The 14,865-nt window shown below is 46.6% G+C and overlaps 1 protein-coding gene across 2 annotated transcripts in view; it reads left to right on the top strand.

Annotated features, from left to right (window-relative positions):
- The first annotated feature begins 2,048 nt into the window (after window positions 1-2,048).
- MAML2 (mastermind like transcriptional coactivator 2) overlaps window positions 2,049-14,865 on the top strand; it is a 216,794-nt gene continuing 203,977 nt past the window's right edge. The window contains exons 1-2 of one of the 2 annotated variants that reach the window (XM_071734073.1): window positions 2,049-2,496; window positions 2,668-4,446. In XM_071734073.1, the coding sequence (XP_071590174.1) occupies window positions 4,042-4,446 (405 nt within the window). In that variant the 5' untranslated portion in view covers window positions 2,049-2,496; window positions 2,668-4,041. The remainder of the gene's footprint in view (window positions 2,497-2,667; window positions 4,447-14,865) is intronic. The other variant, XM_071734082.1, reaches the window with a different exon arrangement.

Here is a 14,865-nt window from a genome sequence, read left to right as displayed (position 1 = left end):
CCAGGTGAGCTGCATAAAGTGGGAGCCTGCCTAGCAGGGAGTACCCCAGGAAACACCTGTGGGTATAACGGGGTCATTCAGAATGGCTAAGAATCCTCATCTAACAGCAAATCATGGAAATGGCTAAAAATTAAAAGCTCTGGTTTGCAAAATCCTTCACAGGGCTGATAGTAATGTGCTGTTCTGGAGCAGTTAATGTAACTTTGAAGTAATTTGATATGTGATTTCTAAACACAGATGAATGAGGTATGCACCTGGATTTATGCATGTACTCAAGTTTTTAAGTGAAATAGGTTCAGCACGGTCTTTTTGTTCCATTTTTTGAAAGTTATCAGCACAATGGGTTGTCTATGGTGAGAATTCCTGGCTGTGAACCCAGCACACAGAAGTGCTTTGCTGCCCACTCAAAGCTTCGACAGAAGTAGTGAATTCACACAGAAAAAAACGCTCAAGCATGACAGCTCATGTGAGATTACAATAGGATGTAAAAAGGTTATAAATTAATGCAGACGGAAAGAGGGGTTAACTAATTTTTCAGGACCTGTTATGTTAATGTTTTATCATGTCTGTGTTTATTAGAACGCCTGTGACACAAATCTCGAGTGATGTCATGATGATTTAAGAACAGTTCGCTTTTAAGAGTAGTGTCAGCTAGCCAAACAAAAAATGATAGCGGCATCCAGGGGCTGTCAACATTCACCAGTTTTCTGAACAAAGCTTGAAAAGCTGAGGGATGGATTTGGGTATTTCCTCCCCTGAAACGCCAGGGGCAGCATTTGCTGTGTATTGTGCGGCCGGGACTTGCAGTGCTGCCTCGTAGCCGGCTGTCCCTCTCCTTGGGAGAACATTAAAACAGGGAACACGTGAGATGCTGCCAGGCAAAAAGTGAACCTTAAACATCTGAAGGTAAAATTCAAAAATCTTTGTTTTGAAAGATTATTCTCTGAGTTCTACAAAATCGTGTAAGAGAAAGAATTCCAGCAGCTTCTCTGGCATCTTCATGAGCAGCACTACTGATTTCATGCTCCCACAGCAACTTTGAAAACCCCAGCCAAGAGCGTTGGAAAACACCCTTGCTTGTTCTCCACGAGGTTTATGTGTTACTGTTCCACATGTGTTCTGTGACTGACCCTCTTGAACCCAGCAGTGATGTCAGAGCCATAATGAACAAATAAAAGCCCTAGCAAGGCCTGAAGCAAAGGTAACGTCCATTATTTTACAAACATTAAAATTTCATATTTTTTTCCAACTGTGCCAGCCCATTGTTCTCAACAGATGCATGCCACTATTATGTATCAAATAATAACCCACTCTTCCTCAGTTGTTCAAGGTTAAATAAAATAAAAAAAATCTCTTTTTCCTGTTAGCAATAATGCCTTCCTCTGACTGCAGCACATCCACAAACCTGTCTTCCCCAGGTCTTGTTCCTCACTGAAGAATCAATCTTTGCTGGGGCAGAAGTGGGTCTGAATGTGCCAGAGGCTCTGGCTGCTGCTCACACAGCCACATCCTAGAAAACCACATGGATGTTTGTATGCAACATAAAGGAGAGAGCATGAAAGTGAGGGCTTTCACATTTCCCATATGTCCAATGCTGCCTGTCTTTTATGTATTTTGGCAGAATTTCCAGGAATGTGTCATTTCATCATTGGCATTCAAAGCATTTGCATGTATGACCTTGGAAGGGAATAAAACCACCTGAGAGGGTATGAGGGTTCCTCACCTTCCTCACCTCCTCACCTTAACACTCCTGGTATGTTGTAGTGAAATTTGTGTATTTTCTTGAGTGGACCCACAGCAGAACTAAATGAGATGATGAACCTTTGTGTTGGGGCTGTAGAGTCCCAATTGTCCTTAAAGGCTTTCTGTCAGGGATGCATCTCAGCATGCTTGGAGGCCATTTTTATTCCCAAGGAGGTATTTTGGAATTTAGCTAATATGGCCACAGTACCATAAGTGTATTGCTTTAATAAAGCCGACCAGATCACCAGATCCCAGCTCTTGCTGCATCCTCCTTCACAGCTTACCTATAGCAACACGCAGAACCTGTCAGGTGCCACTGGCAGCAAGGTCAGCACCAGGGGCCAGATCTCTCACTTGGCCACCCCTGCTCCAAACGGAGGAGTCGGGCAAGAGAAGCGCCGAGACTGTGACTTTCCCAGGGAGGAACTGAAGTGCAGGCGCTGCGTGACTTTGCCTCGGACACCCAAGAAGCACATGTCAGAGCCCGGAGCTCCCACATCCCAAGCCTGACCTCGTGTTGTGCATCATCCCGTGCCTGAGAGCGCCGTAGAAGGCACTGCTTGTTTTTCTACCGTCTGTTCCAGAGAAATCCAGCTGGTAGAGGAGCGCAGCGCTGTGATTTATTTGAGAACTCCCTCGTACTCGCCTGAAGGTCTCACCGCCGGAGGAGGAGGAGGAGGGAGAACGGGCTGCAGCGCTCTTCGGCGGCAGCTCGGGCGGCGGACAGCACGCCCGCCCCAGCCCTGCACCCAGGTACAGCGCGGGGAGGGGAACGGGGATTTCCTTGGCTTCCTCCCATGCAAATACCCCCAGGGAGCGGCGGCGGCGGCCCGGCTCCCCTCGGCGGCCACTGGGAGGCTCCGTGCCTCGACCCGGCCTCCCCGGCGCAGCGTCCCCGCTGACACCCGCCCCCCGCCCCCGCAGCTCCCCGCACCGCCGACCCGCTCCGCACCGCACCGCACGGAGGGGCGAAGGGCAGCGCGGGCACCCGGCGGCGTCCGGCGGAGGCAGCGCTGATAAACCCCACCGGCAACCACCGACCCCAGCGGGTCGGGGATGGAATATACAAAAACACAAAGGAAAAGTGGCTGGACTGTTCTGGGTGCAAAATTCTGGAAGTTTGTAAGTGCAACTCTTCGTTTGTAATTACTGTTTGAAGAGGGGCTGGCTTTTTAGTATTATTATTATTATTATCTCCCCCACTCTCCTTTTTCTTTTTTTCCCTTGTGCTTTTCTTGAAACTGTACTTGAAACTATTCGGTATCTGGGAGTATAAGGGAAAGTATGCGAGAGGAGTTCCTTGCCGGGGTCCGTAGCTTGCTGCTTTATTACTAAGGGGGGAAATAAGCGCTGAAAGCAATACGGATTTTATCCAGTGGCTGGATTAATTGAAGGACAAGCGTGGTCTGGAAGTCCACTGACTGACATTTTTCCGGACCGGGGGATCCGTCGCTCTTATTTTTAGAGGAACTACAATTTAGCGGCAGACAGTTGGACACAGTAATAAACCGAAGAGCGGCCAGCAAAAGAGCGGGCGAGAGAAACGAGAAAGCACAAAGACTAAACTAAACCGAGCCTCCTCCTCTTTATTTGCACATTTACTAAAGGTTTTTTTTCTGTTCTTTTTTTAAAGAAAAACAAAAAAACAACCAACCAACCAAAAAGAACCCCCAAACCCCACTCTGCCAAATTACGAGATTTTTGGTCCGCCCGGGGGTTTCTCCGTGCCGCCCAGCACGGCAATGCCTTAAAATTACTTCAAGGAATAACTAACACCCCCCTCATCCCGCCTCCCCGAAATAAAATAAAATCAATAAACCTGCCAAGTCTCACTCATTCCCGGGGGAGATCTCCTTCATCCAGGGATTCATTTTGGAGGCAGCGGCTCGATTTTTTTTTTCCGCCCTCCTCTCCCGGCAGAGCCCCCCTCTTCTGTTCTCCCTCCCCGGGCGCCCTTTCCGCCCCGCGGAGCCCCTCGGCGGGGGCTGCCCGGCCCCGACCCCCTCTCCCCTCCCCTCCCGGCCAATGCTGGCACAACCTTAACTGCCGCCGGACGCCCCGTCCCACCCCCGATCTGTCAACCCCCCGCGGGGCCGTCACCGCCCGGGGGCCGGGTGGGGGTGGGCTGGGGGCGCGGGGCTGACCACCCTCCGCCCCGCCGCCAGCCCCCGGGCTCGGGCTCCCGCCGCTGCCCCCGCCTCTCCGCCCCCCCACCACCCCTCCACCCTTCCAACCCCCCCGCCCTCCATGCGGCAGTGAGGACCGACCCATCCGGAGGGCCAGGACCGGCAGCCAGCGATGGGCGACACGGCTCCCCCCCAGGCCGCGGGGCTGGGGGCCGGGCTGCTGGGGGGGGGCCCGGCGGCGCCCCGGGTGCACAGCGCCATCGTGGAGCGGCTGCGGGCCCGCATCGCCGTCTGCCGCCAGCACCACCTCAGCTGCGAGGGGCGCTACGAGCGGGGCCGCGCCGAGAGCTCCGACCGCGAGCGGGAGAGCACCTTGCAGCTCCTCCACCTCGTGCAGCAGGGGCAGGGCGCCCGCAAAGCCGGCAAACACCCCAAGGCGGCCGCCGCCGCCGCCCAAGGCTCAGCCGCCCCCGGCGCCGCCACCGCGCCCCCGGACTACCACCAGCACCTCCTCAGCAACGGCGGCATCAACGGGGAGCAGCCGGCGGGGGAGCAGCGCGCCTCAGCACTCCTAGCGGTGAGTCACAGCGCCCCCTGCCGGCGGGGAGGGGCTGCGCCGCGCGGCTGTGAGGGGACCTCCCCCCTCGCTCCCCTCAGGGCTCAGGGCACCCCCCGCCCCCCCCCCACCCCCCGGCAGCCGTCCCGCCGGCGGAGCTGAGGGCAGCGCCCGGGCTGGGGACCGTTCCCGCCCGAGGGCTGTCCGTGGGGTGGATGTCCGTGGCCGCTCGGCACGAGCTGCTGCGCCTCACGCCCCCCGCTTTGGTCCCTACCAGGTGCTGGGCACCGCGGTGGCGTCGAGGGTGTGAAGAGCGATGGGCAGGGCTGACAGGCCTGGAGCGGGGGAGCTGAGGGACGCATCCTCCTCAGAGGAATTTTGGGACCGCTTGTTTGTTTGTTTGTTTGCTTGTTTTAAACCATTTTGTAGGCCTAAAAATGCATCGTGTGCCTCCACCTCTGCCCCGCCAAAGCAGTGGCAGCAGGTAAACCCGAGGGACAGCCAACGGTGCTGGCACATCCGCAAGCAAGGGTGAAAGTCACACTCGAGTATCTCTCGTGCTCAATATTGACCCCCGGCCCCATGTTATCATGCTCATGATGGCTTCAGGTGGATATTTTAACTCAAGACCTGCAGAGAAACCAGGTCTCACCCCTGGCCCTCCCAGCACTGGCTTCACCAGAAGGGGAGCGTTTGGTATTGTCACTGGGGTGTGCTTCAGGGAGCAGAGGTATGAGAGTTTTCCAGGCACTGCCACTTTGTAAATGTTGACCTTTTTCAACTGGAAATTGCTCTGAACCTGTCAAGGAGGTGAAGCCTTGGCTCCATTACTTTTTTTTATATTTTTTTTCACTAGCAGTCCATGCACCACACTTTGAAGGCGGTGCCGTGCTGCCTTCCAGCTCCTAATTCTCGGCACACATGCGAAATATTAAGAGTGTCTGCATCCTGATAGGCCCGTGGCTGCTATTTGAACCGCTGAAAATAGATCACTCCCTCCGCTCCAGACATCAAACCTATCTTAGTGCCTGATGTATGCTAAAACGGGACCTTTGTGGTTGCTTCTCCTGTCCTGCCTGGGAGTTTGCAGCAGTGCGTGGATCGACGTTTGGGGTTGCGTTACTCAGCATCACTGGTGAGGTGATGATGTCAGTGCTAATGCGATAACATTGTGTCCAAGGGGAGTTCAGGCGCTTCGACTTGACTCAGTGTTCAGATTAAATCTCCTCACATTCCTTGTCACAATCAAGAAAGCCATTATCTTATTTTTCCAGTGTGTATTAATGAAATGCTTTGCACTTGTCTTAAAGGAAAAAAAGGCTTTTGCCTAGTAATGTACGTTCTAGAAACAAAAACGCTTTCTGGAATCAGGGAATAGGCCTGTGTGGGGTTTTTTTTTTTTTTTTTTTGGTTGTTTGGTTGTTCGGTTTGTTTTCAGGGTTTTTTACTGGTTGTTACTATTATTACAAAATAGCTGGAGGCAGCTGTTTGCAAGTGCTAAATGAAACAACCCCAAAGAAAATATTGAAAGATTTTAATCTTGTCCTTGTTTCTGAAATGCCACTGAGGATTTTTAACCTGCTCTTTGCTGGAGAATGCTGTGCACAGCTCTCACTCTGTGTTGCAGGCTGCATTACCTCACAGATAACTCTGCTCACGTGTCTTTGACAAGGGGAAGGTCTGATGAACTCTCCCTCTTTTTTGCATGCTAGCGTTCAGTAATCCTGATGAGAAGGTACTGACTTCACTGAGCATGACATTTGGGGCCCTGAACCATGTTTTGACACTGAAGAAATGCTGGCTCATGAAGCAGTATTGTTGTAATGGTATCAGTGCACATCACTGATCCTCCCACTCTGTGCTTGACGCAGACGTTCCTCATTTGTTCCTCTGGTAGGACTGCCTAATTAAGGAACAGAGAAAAGCATCAGTTCAAAGTCATGTCTCTGTGTCATTAAGGTGTGTGTTCCCCTTACGAAGTGCTCCTTAGAATGTTGTTGAAAATATTAAAAGGGAAAAGCAAATCACACAGTGTCTAAGTGGGATGAACTCAAGTGGCTGAGGGAAGAACATCGTTGCGCTCTTATTCTTGAAAATTCAGAGCACAAGGATGGGCCAGGAAATAATGGGATCTTGCTTTTGCTTGGGCCATAGCTGGAGGGGGAGATTGCTCTATTCCAAGAGTACCCGAAAGTTATGAGGCTGACCAAGCCTGTTGTCCTGTGCATCACAAATGCATGGGAAGGAGAACCATCTCTAAGGCAGCAGAAGTCATCCTCTGTGGGGTGTTTCTCACAAGGAAATCCGGTTGAAGTCTTATTTGCACTGATGGTTTTTCCTCTTATTCTGACTTTTTGCTTGGAGCAGATGGCAGATCTGGGGCACATTGGATCCTGGTACAAGGCACAGCTCTGAGCTTCAGTTGTGGCAGGTACAGCTCTAGCAGAATGAAGCACAAGACAGTAGCATTGGTGTGAGCATAGATTGATTGTGAGATTGGAGATATCTCTGACTCCATGGGGGGACTGTAAAGCTCCACCTGCCTTCCTGTAGTTCCACCAGGTAAAAATAAAAAAACCTTCACACAGATAAGCATGAGGGCAGCCACAGCTCTCTTTGGGGAGTTCTAGCTATGAGGACACTCTTTGTTGTGCAAAACTGAGATTGTCCACGTGATTCCTCTCCTGAAAATAGGAGGTTGTTTCATTTGCTTTGCAGGTTCTACTGCTCTTGTTACAAGTGTGCCTGACATGTTTAGTGGCATAGAATGGGTCATTTACACAGTTGGACTCAAGAGTAAATATTTGACACTTGATAACATTCAAAATTACAGTCACTTGGACATATCAAAGTGATTATCTGACATTGCTGATAGTGTTACTTGATAATTATCTTTTCCCAGTGGACAGCTTAAAGCTGCCAGAAGAGAGTTTTTAGTGGGGATTGGTTTGAGCTTAATTTGGCAGTGTTACTTTGATTTTTAGGAAAGCATCTTCAGCAGCAGCATTTTCTTATTGGAGAGTGGAGAGCAGATTTTTCAGTGGGAACAATGGATGTTGGTGCATGTCAAGGAGAAATTTATTCTTTGGGACATGGCTAGGAAAGCTTTTGTACTTTCTGCCTCCCTGCATTTCCCAAGAGCTGACATTTGTTTATTTATATGGTGGTGTTACTTTTCATGGTGCAGAGTGGAACAGATAAAATATTCTGTCTTTCTTTTATACATACATCTATATGTATGTATACACCCTCCAGCACTTAGCTGTTTATAATATTTATGTTCTGTATAAACAGTTAGTGCTGGAGGGCATTCCTCGGTGTTTTAAGCAGTGAACTGGTAATACCAAAGTTTTTGCACTGTAGTTTCAAATCTCCAGTGGCCGATTCATTCCTTCGTCCTTCTGGCACAGGCTGAGCACTGTTCATTTTGCTCTGTGCAATCTGAGAACTCTCTTTCATGGACATGACTGTATTATTCTGGTCAGGTTCATTGCAGCCGTCTCATTGGTGGTTCTGAGTGTGCTAAGTGATTTTTGTCATCAGTAGCAGGTGGCTGGTTCTACTTTTGCTCATCTCAATGTTTTGCAGAATATATCATTATAAAAATTAATTTCAAATATTAATCAGTGGAAGATAGGGCTGCCTGAATGGTACCAAGAGCCAAGTTTGGCATGTAAAACCTCAGTTTAGGCAGTTATTTTACGAGGAGAGTCTTTGATCATTATGGAAGCCTTGACTTTGTTTCCTAATAACTTTTTTTTATGACCCACAGTGCTTGCTGAGGTTTGGCCTCCCCTGTGCTAGCATTAAAGATCCTCAAGTGTTTTAAAAGGAAAGATTGTACTCTGGTATCTGTGGCCTGAGTTTACACTTCCCCCATCTCCCAGGCTCTCTGCTTTGTTTGCTAGTGGGCTTCCAGGGCACCCTCCAGAAATAGCTACATTTTATGGTTCTGGATGTACAGAACTTTTGGAAGTGCTCTGAAGCAAGTGGTATAAGGTGGCCAGCTGTGGGATGAAGTGATGTTACAGTGCAGTGAGCACAGGTGGATTAAAGCACAAGACATTCTGCAGAGCTGGGATGGGATCTTTTGACTAACAAGGTTTTGTGCCAAAGCACCAAAATGTTCTCTTTGTGAGGTGAAGGACCTCTGTCTTGTGCTTCTGTGGGATCAAAGCTGGATTCTGACAAAGACAATTCATGCAGCTGCATCAGATAAAATTATTAAGTCACATTGCCTTTGTGATTAGACAACTTTGATCTGCTGTCATGGGCCCTCTGCCCTCCTGAGAACCATTTGGTTAGGATGGACATAGGTGCCATTTAAAATCTTTGTTCCCCTTGATTATGAGAATATTTTCTCAACTGAAATCAAGAAGACCTCCTGGAAACTGCATCGGACCTGTATTTAATGAAAAGTTCAGCAAGTGAATTTGTTAAATGTGTGCTAGTGTAGGAGCCTTTCATTCCTAGCTCTCCAATCAAATAATTTGGCTCCTTTGAAGATTTTTAAGCTTTGAATACGTTTAATGAAATTCTTCTCTGTTCTGAAACTGTTTAACAGACTGTTTCCACCACTGAAATTTCTGTAGGTAGCATGCAGAGGAGTTTATCTGCCTGGACTTGACACACTGAGGCCAACCCATGGGCTTCTTAATTTCCCAGATTATACAGCATGTCCTCTGACAGAGCTCTCACATCCCCTGCATTACTTAAATAGGGTCCCTTGTGTGCAGCACCACAACAAAGCAGAGTGATACAGAGCTTCTGTTTCTTCTGCACGGAGAAGTGTGACTCCAGTAAAAGCTGCTCTGTGGAGAAATCTGAACCTCAAGAAAGGTACATCTGAGTCAGACAAGCAGCTTTGCTGAAACTTTGACTTACCTCACTGTTACTACTTTTCCCCTCACAAACACTCACTGCAGATGGTGTATGTGGGATTTGGTTAGCTTGCAGTGACCGAAAAAAACTCACCAGTAACCAGGTTGGTCAGTTAGCAGGTTAAGAAAGGCCACAACATGCATCTGTTCCTGACTGCTGTCAACTGTCCTTTCTACCAAGATGCCATCCTTGGAGGCAGTTGTAGTCGTCCTTTCTTATTGAGTCTGTTACCTTATGAAACTGAAACCTCACCCATGTCTCTTTACTGGAAAAGAAATGCTCCATCCTTTGACATGGCAGAAATGCTATGTCCCTTTGACAACTTCAGGAAGGGCAGTATGCCCACTGCTCCGTTTGTATCACACCTCTTTTTGTGGTCTAGGAGGAGCTGGAAGCTGGAAAGCTGCTTCAGCTAGCAAAGCACTGGCATGAAGGTGCCAGCTCTGCCAGCAAGAGTCTTTTCAACCTCACACATCTCTCCTTTTGTGCCATAATTTTCATTCTGTGCTTGAGCTCTTCAGGTGACACCATCTCACTGTCTAGGACATGGGACTTGGGTCTCCGCTGAGGGCCTAACTATACATGGTAATGACCTGACACCATCACTTCTGTGGAGTTCAGGGAGGTAATTAAAGAAACTGCTACACTTCAGAGGGTACCCAGTCAGATACATGGTATCTAGAAGACCTTTAGCCACTTGGCTGCTCTGAAGAGGAACAAGGTCTTTGTTCTTTGGCTTCTCTCTGGTGTCCACATGTCAGCATTCCCTTGTATGACTTCCCAGTGGTGGTATTTCCAGCTGATGGGATTAATGATACTGTGTTTTCCACAAATCTGGATCAGTGGCTCTAAAACTGAAATGCAACTTATCCATATCACACTGCTATAGTAGCCTTGAGTGGTGAAAGAGGCAGTGATCTTGGCTTCAGAAAAGGAGGTGGTGCCAAGTGAGATTTGGATCTCTTTCTCAACTCAATAGTATTAAGAGGAAGATTTTTTTATGTTTTGGTTGGTTGGTTTTTGGGTTTTTTTTGGTTGGTTGGTTGGTTTGGTTTTTTTGTTTGGTTGGCTTTTAGGATGAAAGCATAAACCGTTTATGCCCCAGATTTCCATCAAAGCCTATCTATCTATTTGGATTTCTATCAAAATAGACACTTGAGAGCCAACTTGTAAATTTGTCATGCCTTGTCAGGTTCTTCCAATGTATTTCTAAATGCAGGTAATAAATCCATAATTGTACTGAAGTGCCAACACCAATACCTAGCACAAAATACCTGCAGCTCTCAAGCAACAGTCCTTAGATCAGTGTGCTGTAAACTAAAAACTCAGTGTTTCTACTTTGACTCAAGAATCAATTCAGCATATTGCTCCTGTTATTTCACTTGCATAAGCCTCAGTTTCCTCTATGAAAAATACTATATATCACCTTTGTAAAGTGCATTGAGATCAGATGAGTTTTGTGGCTTAGAAGCCAAATTCATTATTGATGGAGCCTAAGACAGGATATTTAAATCTTTGCTTTGGCAAAGCTGCAGGCAATGTATATGAGTTGATGGATTCTTCTTATTTGACTTCTGTGTTTTGAGCCTTTGAGGTGTACTCAAATCACCTTTTCAGCCATTGACCCACAGGTATGAGTACTGGAAATACAAACTTAAGTGAGTCTTTTACATAATCACATTACATCCAGAGATGGATTTTTGTGGCACCATGTTGCCAACATTCATAATGAAAGGGCAAGATATGGCAGTACCCCTTTCTCTCCTAAAAAAGGAGAGAAAAGCATTTCCCAGCTTTTCATTCATAATCATAAATGTATGCTTCATATTTACTTGCTTTGCTTGCTCTTGATTCTGCAGCAGTTTGTACTCAAATTATTCTCCCAATCAAGTCATCTGTGTCCAGGCATTCCATGTACTTGATGCTGCAGCAAGCTGGGAGCAAAGTGGGACTAGAACTGAGAGCATTTATACAAATCATCTGCTCTCTGTCAGCTGCATCCCAGCACTAGCAGGTGGGAGTCACCTTGTCCTGCATGTGTTGCCTCCCATCTGGTAAGGTGACTGTGCTGTAGCAACAGAGGAAAGTTCGTGTCTATGGCTTGGAGTAGGAGGAAGATGCATTTCTTAAAGATTTCTTAATTGAATAACTTACACAAACACAAAATTCCAACACACTGAAAATTTGAAAATGCCTCATGCCAGTGGTTTCACCTACAGGTGTTGGTGTTTCCTTGAAGAAATTCCTTTTGTCCATAAATGCCTGGTGTAGCTACTTTTATCTGTGTCACTCAGTTGTTCTGATGTGCTTGCAAACACAGCTACATAAAGTGCAGGGAAATTAGTACCAATTAGAAATCAGCACGAAAGTGCTTCTGACACGGTGAGAAAGCAGATGTTACAAACCCATTTACCTGATGCCTGAGCCTGGAGCTAACTGAAAGACCTGGTAACCTCCTGCACTATGAGGTGAGACCTCAAGAAGGTTCATTGTGGCTGTTCTGTTTTGAAACAAAACATGATGCTGTGCAAGAGTCACCCTTGTGGTACCCTGGCTTTATTAGAGAGCTCTGCAGCCACCTCCCTAGAGTAGGTGTTACACAAACAGCCAGTAAGAACCATGCCCTCCCCTGCATACCTTAGGGCCTCAAGAGACAAGATAGACAAAGAATGGAAGGAGGAACAGAAGCACAGAAAGGTCAAGTGTCTTGCCCAAGGTCAAACAGCAGGTCAGTGGCAGAGCTGGGAACGGAGCCCAGATTTCCTGACTCCTAGTCCAGCACTCTATTAATCATCTCTTTGCTTTGTGTTCTGTGGCCTGTTACTGTCCATAGGAAATGTGAGGACAACTTTCCGACAGTTTCAGAGTTACTTCTTAGTTTTGGAAACTATTGATCATCAAGCACACTATTGAGATAAAGAGGTCACGTACTGGACATATGCACTAGAGGATTCAGAACTAAGTGCTCCGGGTATCGATTTCACTCCAGGATGCTGAAAAGCCATATTTCATACTCCCAAATCTTACTTCTAAGTCAGATTTTTAAAGCCTTTTTTCACTTTATATTGTGTACAGAGTGGTTTGTTTTTAGAGTTACTCATCACAGCTGAACTCCTACATTGGTGCTTACCCTATAAATTATTTCTTCCTTGAAAATGAGCTACAGCAGTCATTTAGCTAGGACTGTTCTTCTCCATAGAATTTACCAGTGAAAAGAAAACCAGAGAGTCAACAGTCCTGAGACACTTGTGACTCTTACTTATTGTACATTGTATTCAGATTTCAAAGTCTGTCAATGGAATTATCTTGATCATACAGTTAATTATACCTGTGAGATTTTTTTTTTTTCCTCCCAAAAATTTTGACTTGAGGCAAAACTCTGGCTGCTGTGGTAATGACTTACCGAGAGACTCTTGTAAACAATAGTGTAATCACTTTCTTATAGTCATGGCAACAGTGTTTAAGAAATGAGCTTACTGAACACAACATGTGCTGTCTCTACTGAATAGCTATTGCAGTGCTGAAGTGTATGCTGCTCATTTTCAGAGGACTCAGGGACATAAATTATTCAGCAAAACAACACTTTCAGAAAACGTCTTTGAAATTGTTGTATTATATACAAGCCAAAGAAGGATTCTTGTCTGTGCTGACAGGGCTGTGTGTAGCTACTGCATGACACTGTAGTCTCTGGGCCTGGTCCCATCCCACTGAATTTGAGGGTGTCTGTCTCAAACCATTTGAGAACAGTGCTACCTGTTGACAGGGCCATGCTTCCCCTGGTAATGTTTGTCACTGTGTGAAATCCCTAACAGGGTGGGCAAAAGGGTTAAGGAGGATGCATCCTGCACATATACATGGTGTGAAAGGTGATGACTAGGTGCAGAAGAAGAAATTTGTTTTAATGAACAACAGGTTCACTCCAACAGGGGCCAATACTTTCCTTGGCCCAAAGGATCACTTGGATTCTTGTTCAGTGGATTGGGGAGGCATCTTAGAGAGTAGATGGCTATACAGGAAGCTTCAAAACTGAACATCAAGACAAGGAATTGCCTCTGATTTCTCTGTTTATTTTGTTTTTACAGCTCTAGCATCCAAATAATTAGACCTGGAGGAAAGACCTTGTTGGCAACAGTTGTTGTTTTGGGATGAGTCATTCGACCAGATTTCAGAAATGCCACCCCAGTGACAGTTGGCAAAAATGCTGCATGGGCTGTTCAGTTTATGTTTTTCACTTTGGAAAATCAGACAATTTATTTAGGGTTCTGTTGCTTTAGAAACCATCTCCAGAAACTCCACTTTCCCTTCCCTTTTTCCTCTTTCCCTCTCCTCCCTCCTTTCCCTTTATTTTTTACCTTGTTCCATTTTTCTTCACTGCAAGGTTACCTGAGGCTTTTTTTGAACCTCAATTCTGATCTGATTGGCCCCTCCTGAAACTGCCTTTGGGAAATACTATGGACATCTTGTGGAACATGAGCTTAATGGAGGCTCGAGATCTTTATTTCTGGCTGTGGTACTAGTTTATAGTAAATTATTTTGTTTTCCAAAGAAATTAATTCTGTTTCTCTAAAAGTTCTTGGTTCAACATCCAAGCTTCCAAGCTAGATGCACTTGGCATTCAAATGGGGCTACTTACCTCTGTGGCCCTGTTCCTGGAAACAGTTATGCCTGTGCTTAATTGTGCACACATGGGTAATCACACTGAAATAAAGATGTGTAGAATTAAGCAAGTCTAGAAGTATTTGCAATGTTTGGTCTTTGTTCAACAAACAGGCCTCAGCCTGTCTGAAGCCCACTATGTGCTACAAAAGGAAGCTGAAATCAAAAGTTAGTAGCGTATTAATTATCAATTTGCTTATTTCCTTAAAGCAGTTAATTCTGTACTTTCAAAAACTGCTTTCCATTTTTCCTGCAAATCCAATTGCCCTTCCTTTCACACTCATTTTTCCTCCTCACTGTTCAACTCCCAGCAGACCTGAGTTGCCAGCCACATGATCCCCTTTCATAATGATTCGAGTTCCGACATTTTTTTTTTCCTACTAGCTTTGTGTATTACCATAATGGTTCCTAGGGCAGATTTTGGCCAGCTTTTAGGAAGAGAGAGAGTCACGGTGTTTCAGACCTTCATTTCCAAGTGCAGTATTAAATATAATCCTTATAATTATAGCACTGCCACTTGGACCACTGTAGTTCAGGCTGTGTCAATACGTTGTCAAAAGCTCTCTTTCTCAGGATCTGGAACTCAGTCATGTCGATTGAATTGAAATTTGATGACCAGCAGCTGCAAACACACTCTGGCCCCATCCCCCCCACCTCCCTGCATTTTTTTCCTTTTACCACAAAATCCTCTTGATTTCCGTCAAAGTCATGAGTTCACAGAACAGAGATAATGGCTGATTCCAAGCCAGATTATTCTGAGCCACCCATTTGGGTTCATCTAGACTGTCCCTCAAGGGGTGCCCTGAGGCAATCTGAAGGCACAGTCTGCTGTTTGTGCCCAAGATGATGAACATGAAAACGCATCCCCAGGTGCAGCACAAAGTCTGTCCTCAGACTACACTT

The sequence above is a fragment of the Heliangelus exortis genome, chromosome 1 (genome assembly GCF_036169615.1).
Source record: "Heliangelus exortis chromosome 1, bHelExo1.hap1, whole genome shotgun sequence".
In the NCBI taxonomy this organism is placed as follows: Eukaryota; Metazoa; Chordata; class Aves; order Apodiformes; family Trochilidae; genus Heliangelus; species Heliangelus exortis.
The sequence above is the reverse complement of the archived record's forward strand: the minus strand, read 5'-3'. Positions and strand labels throughout refer to the sequence as shown.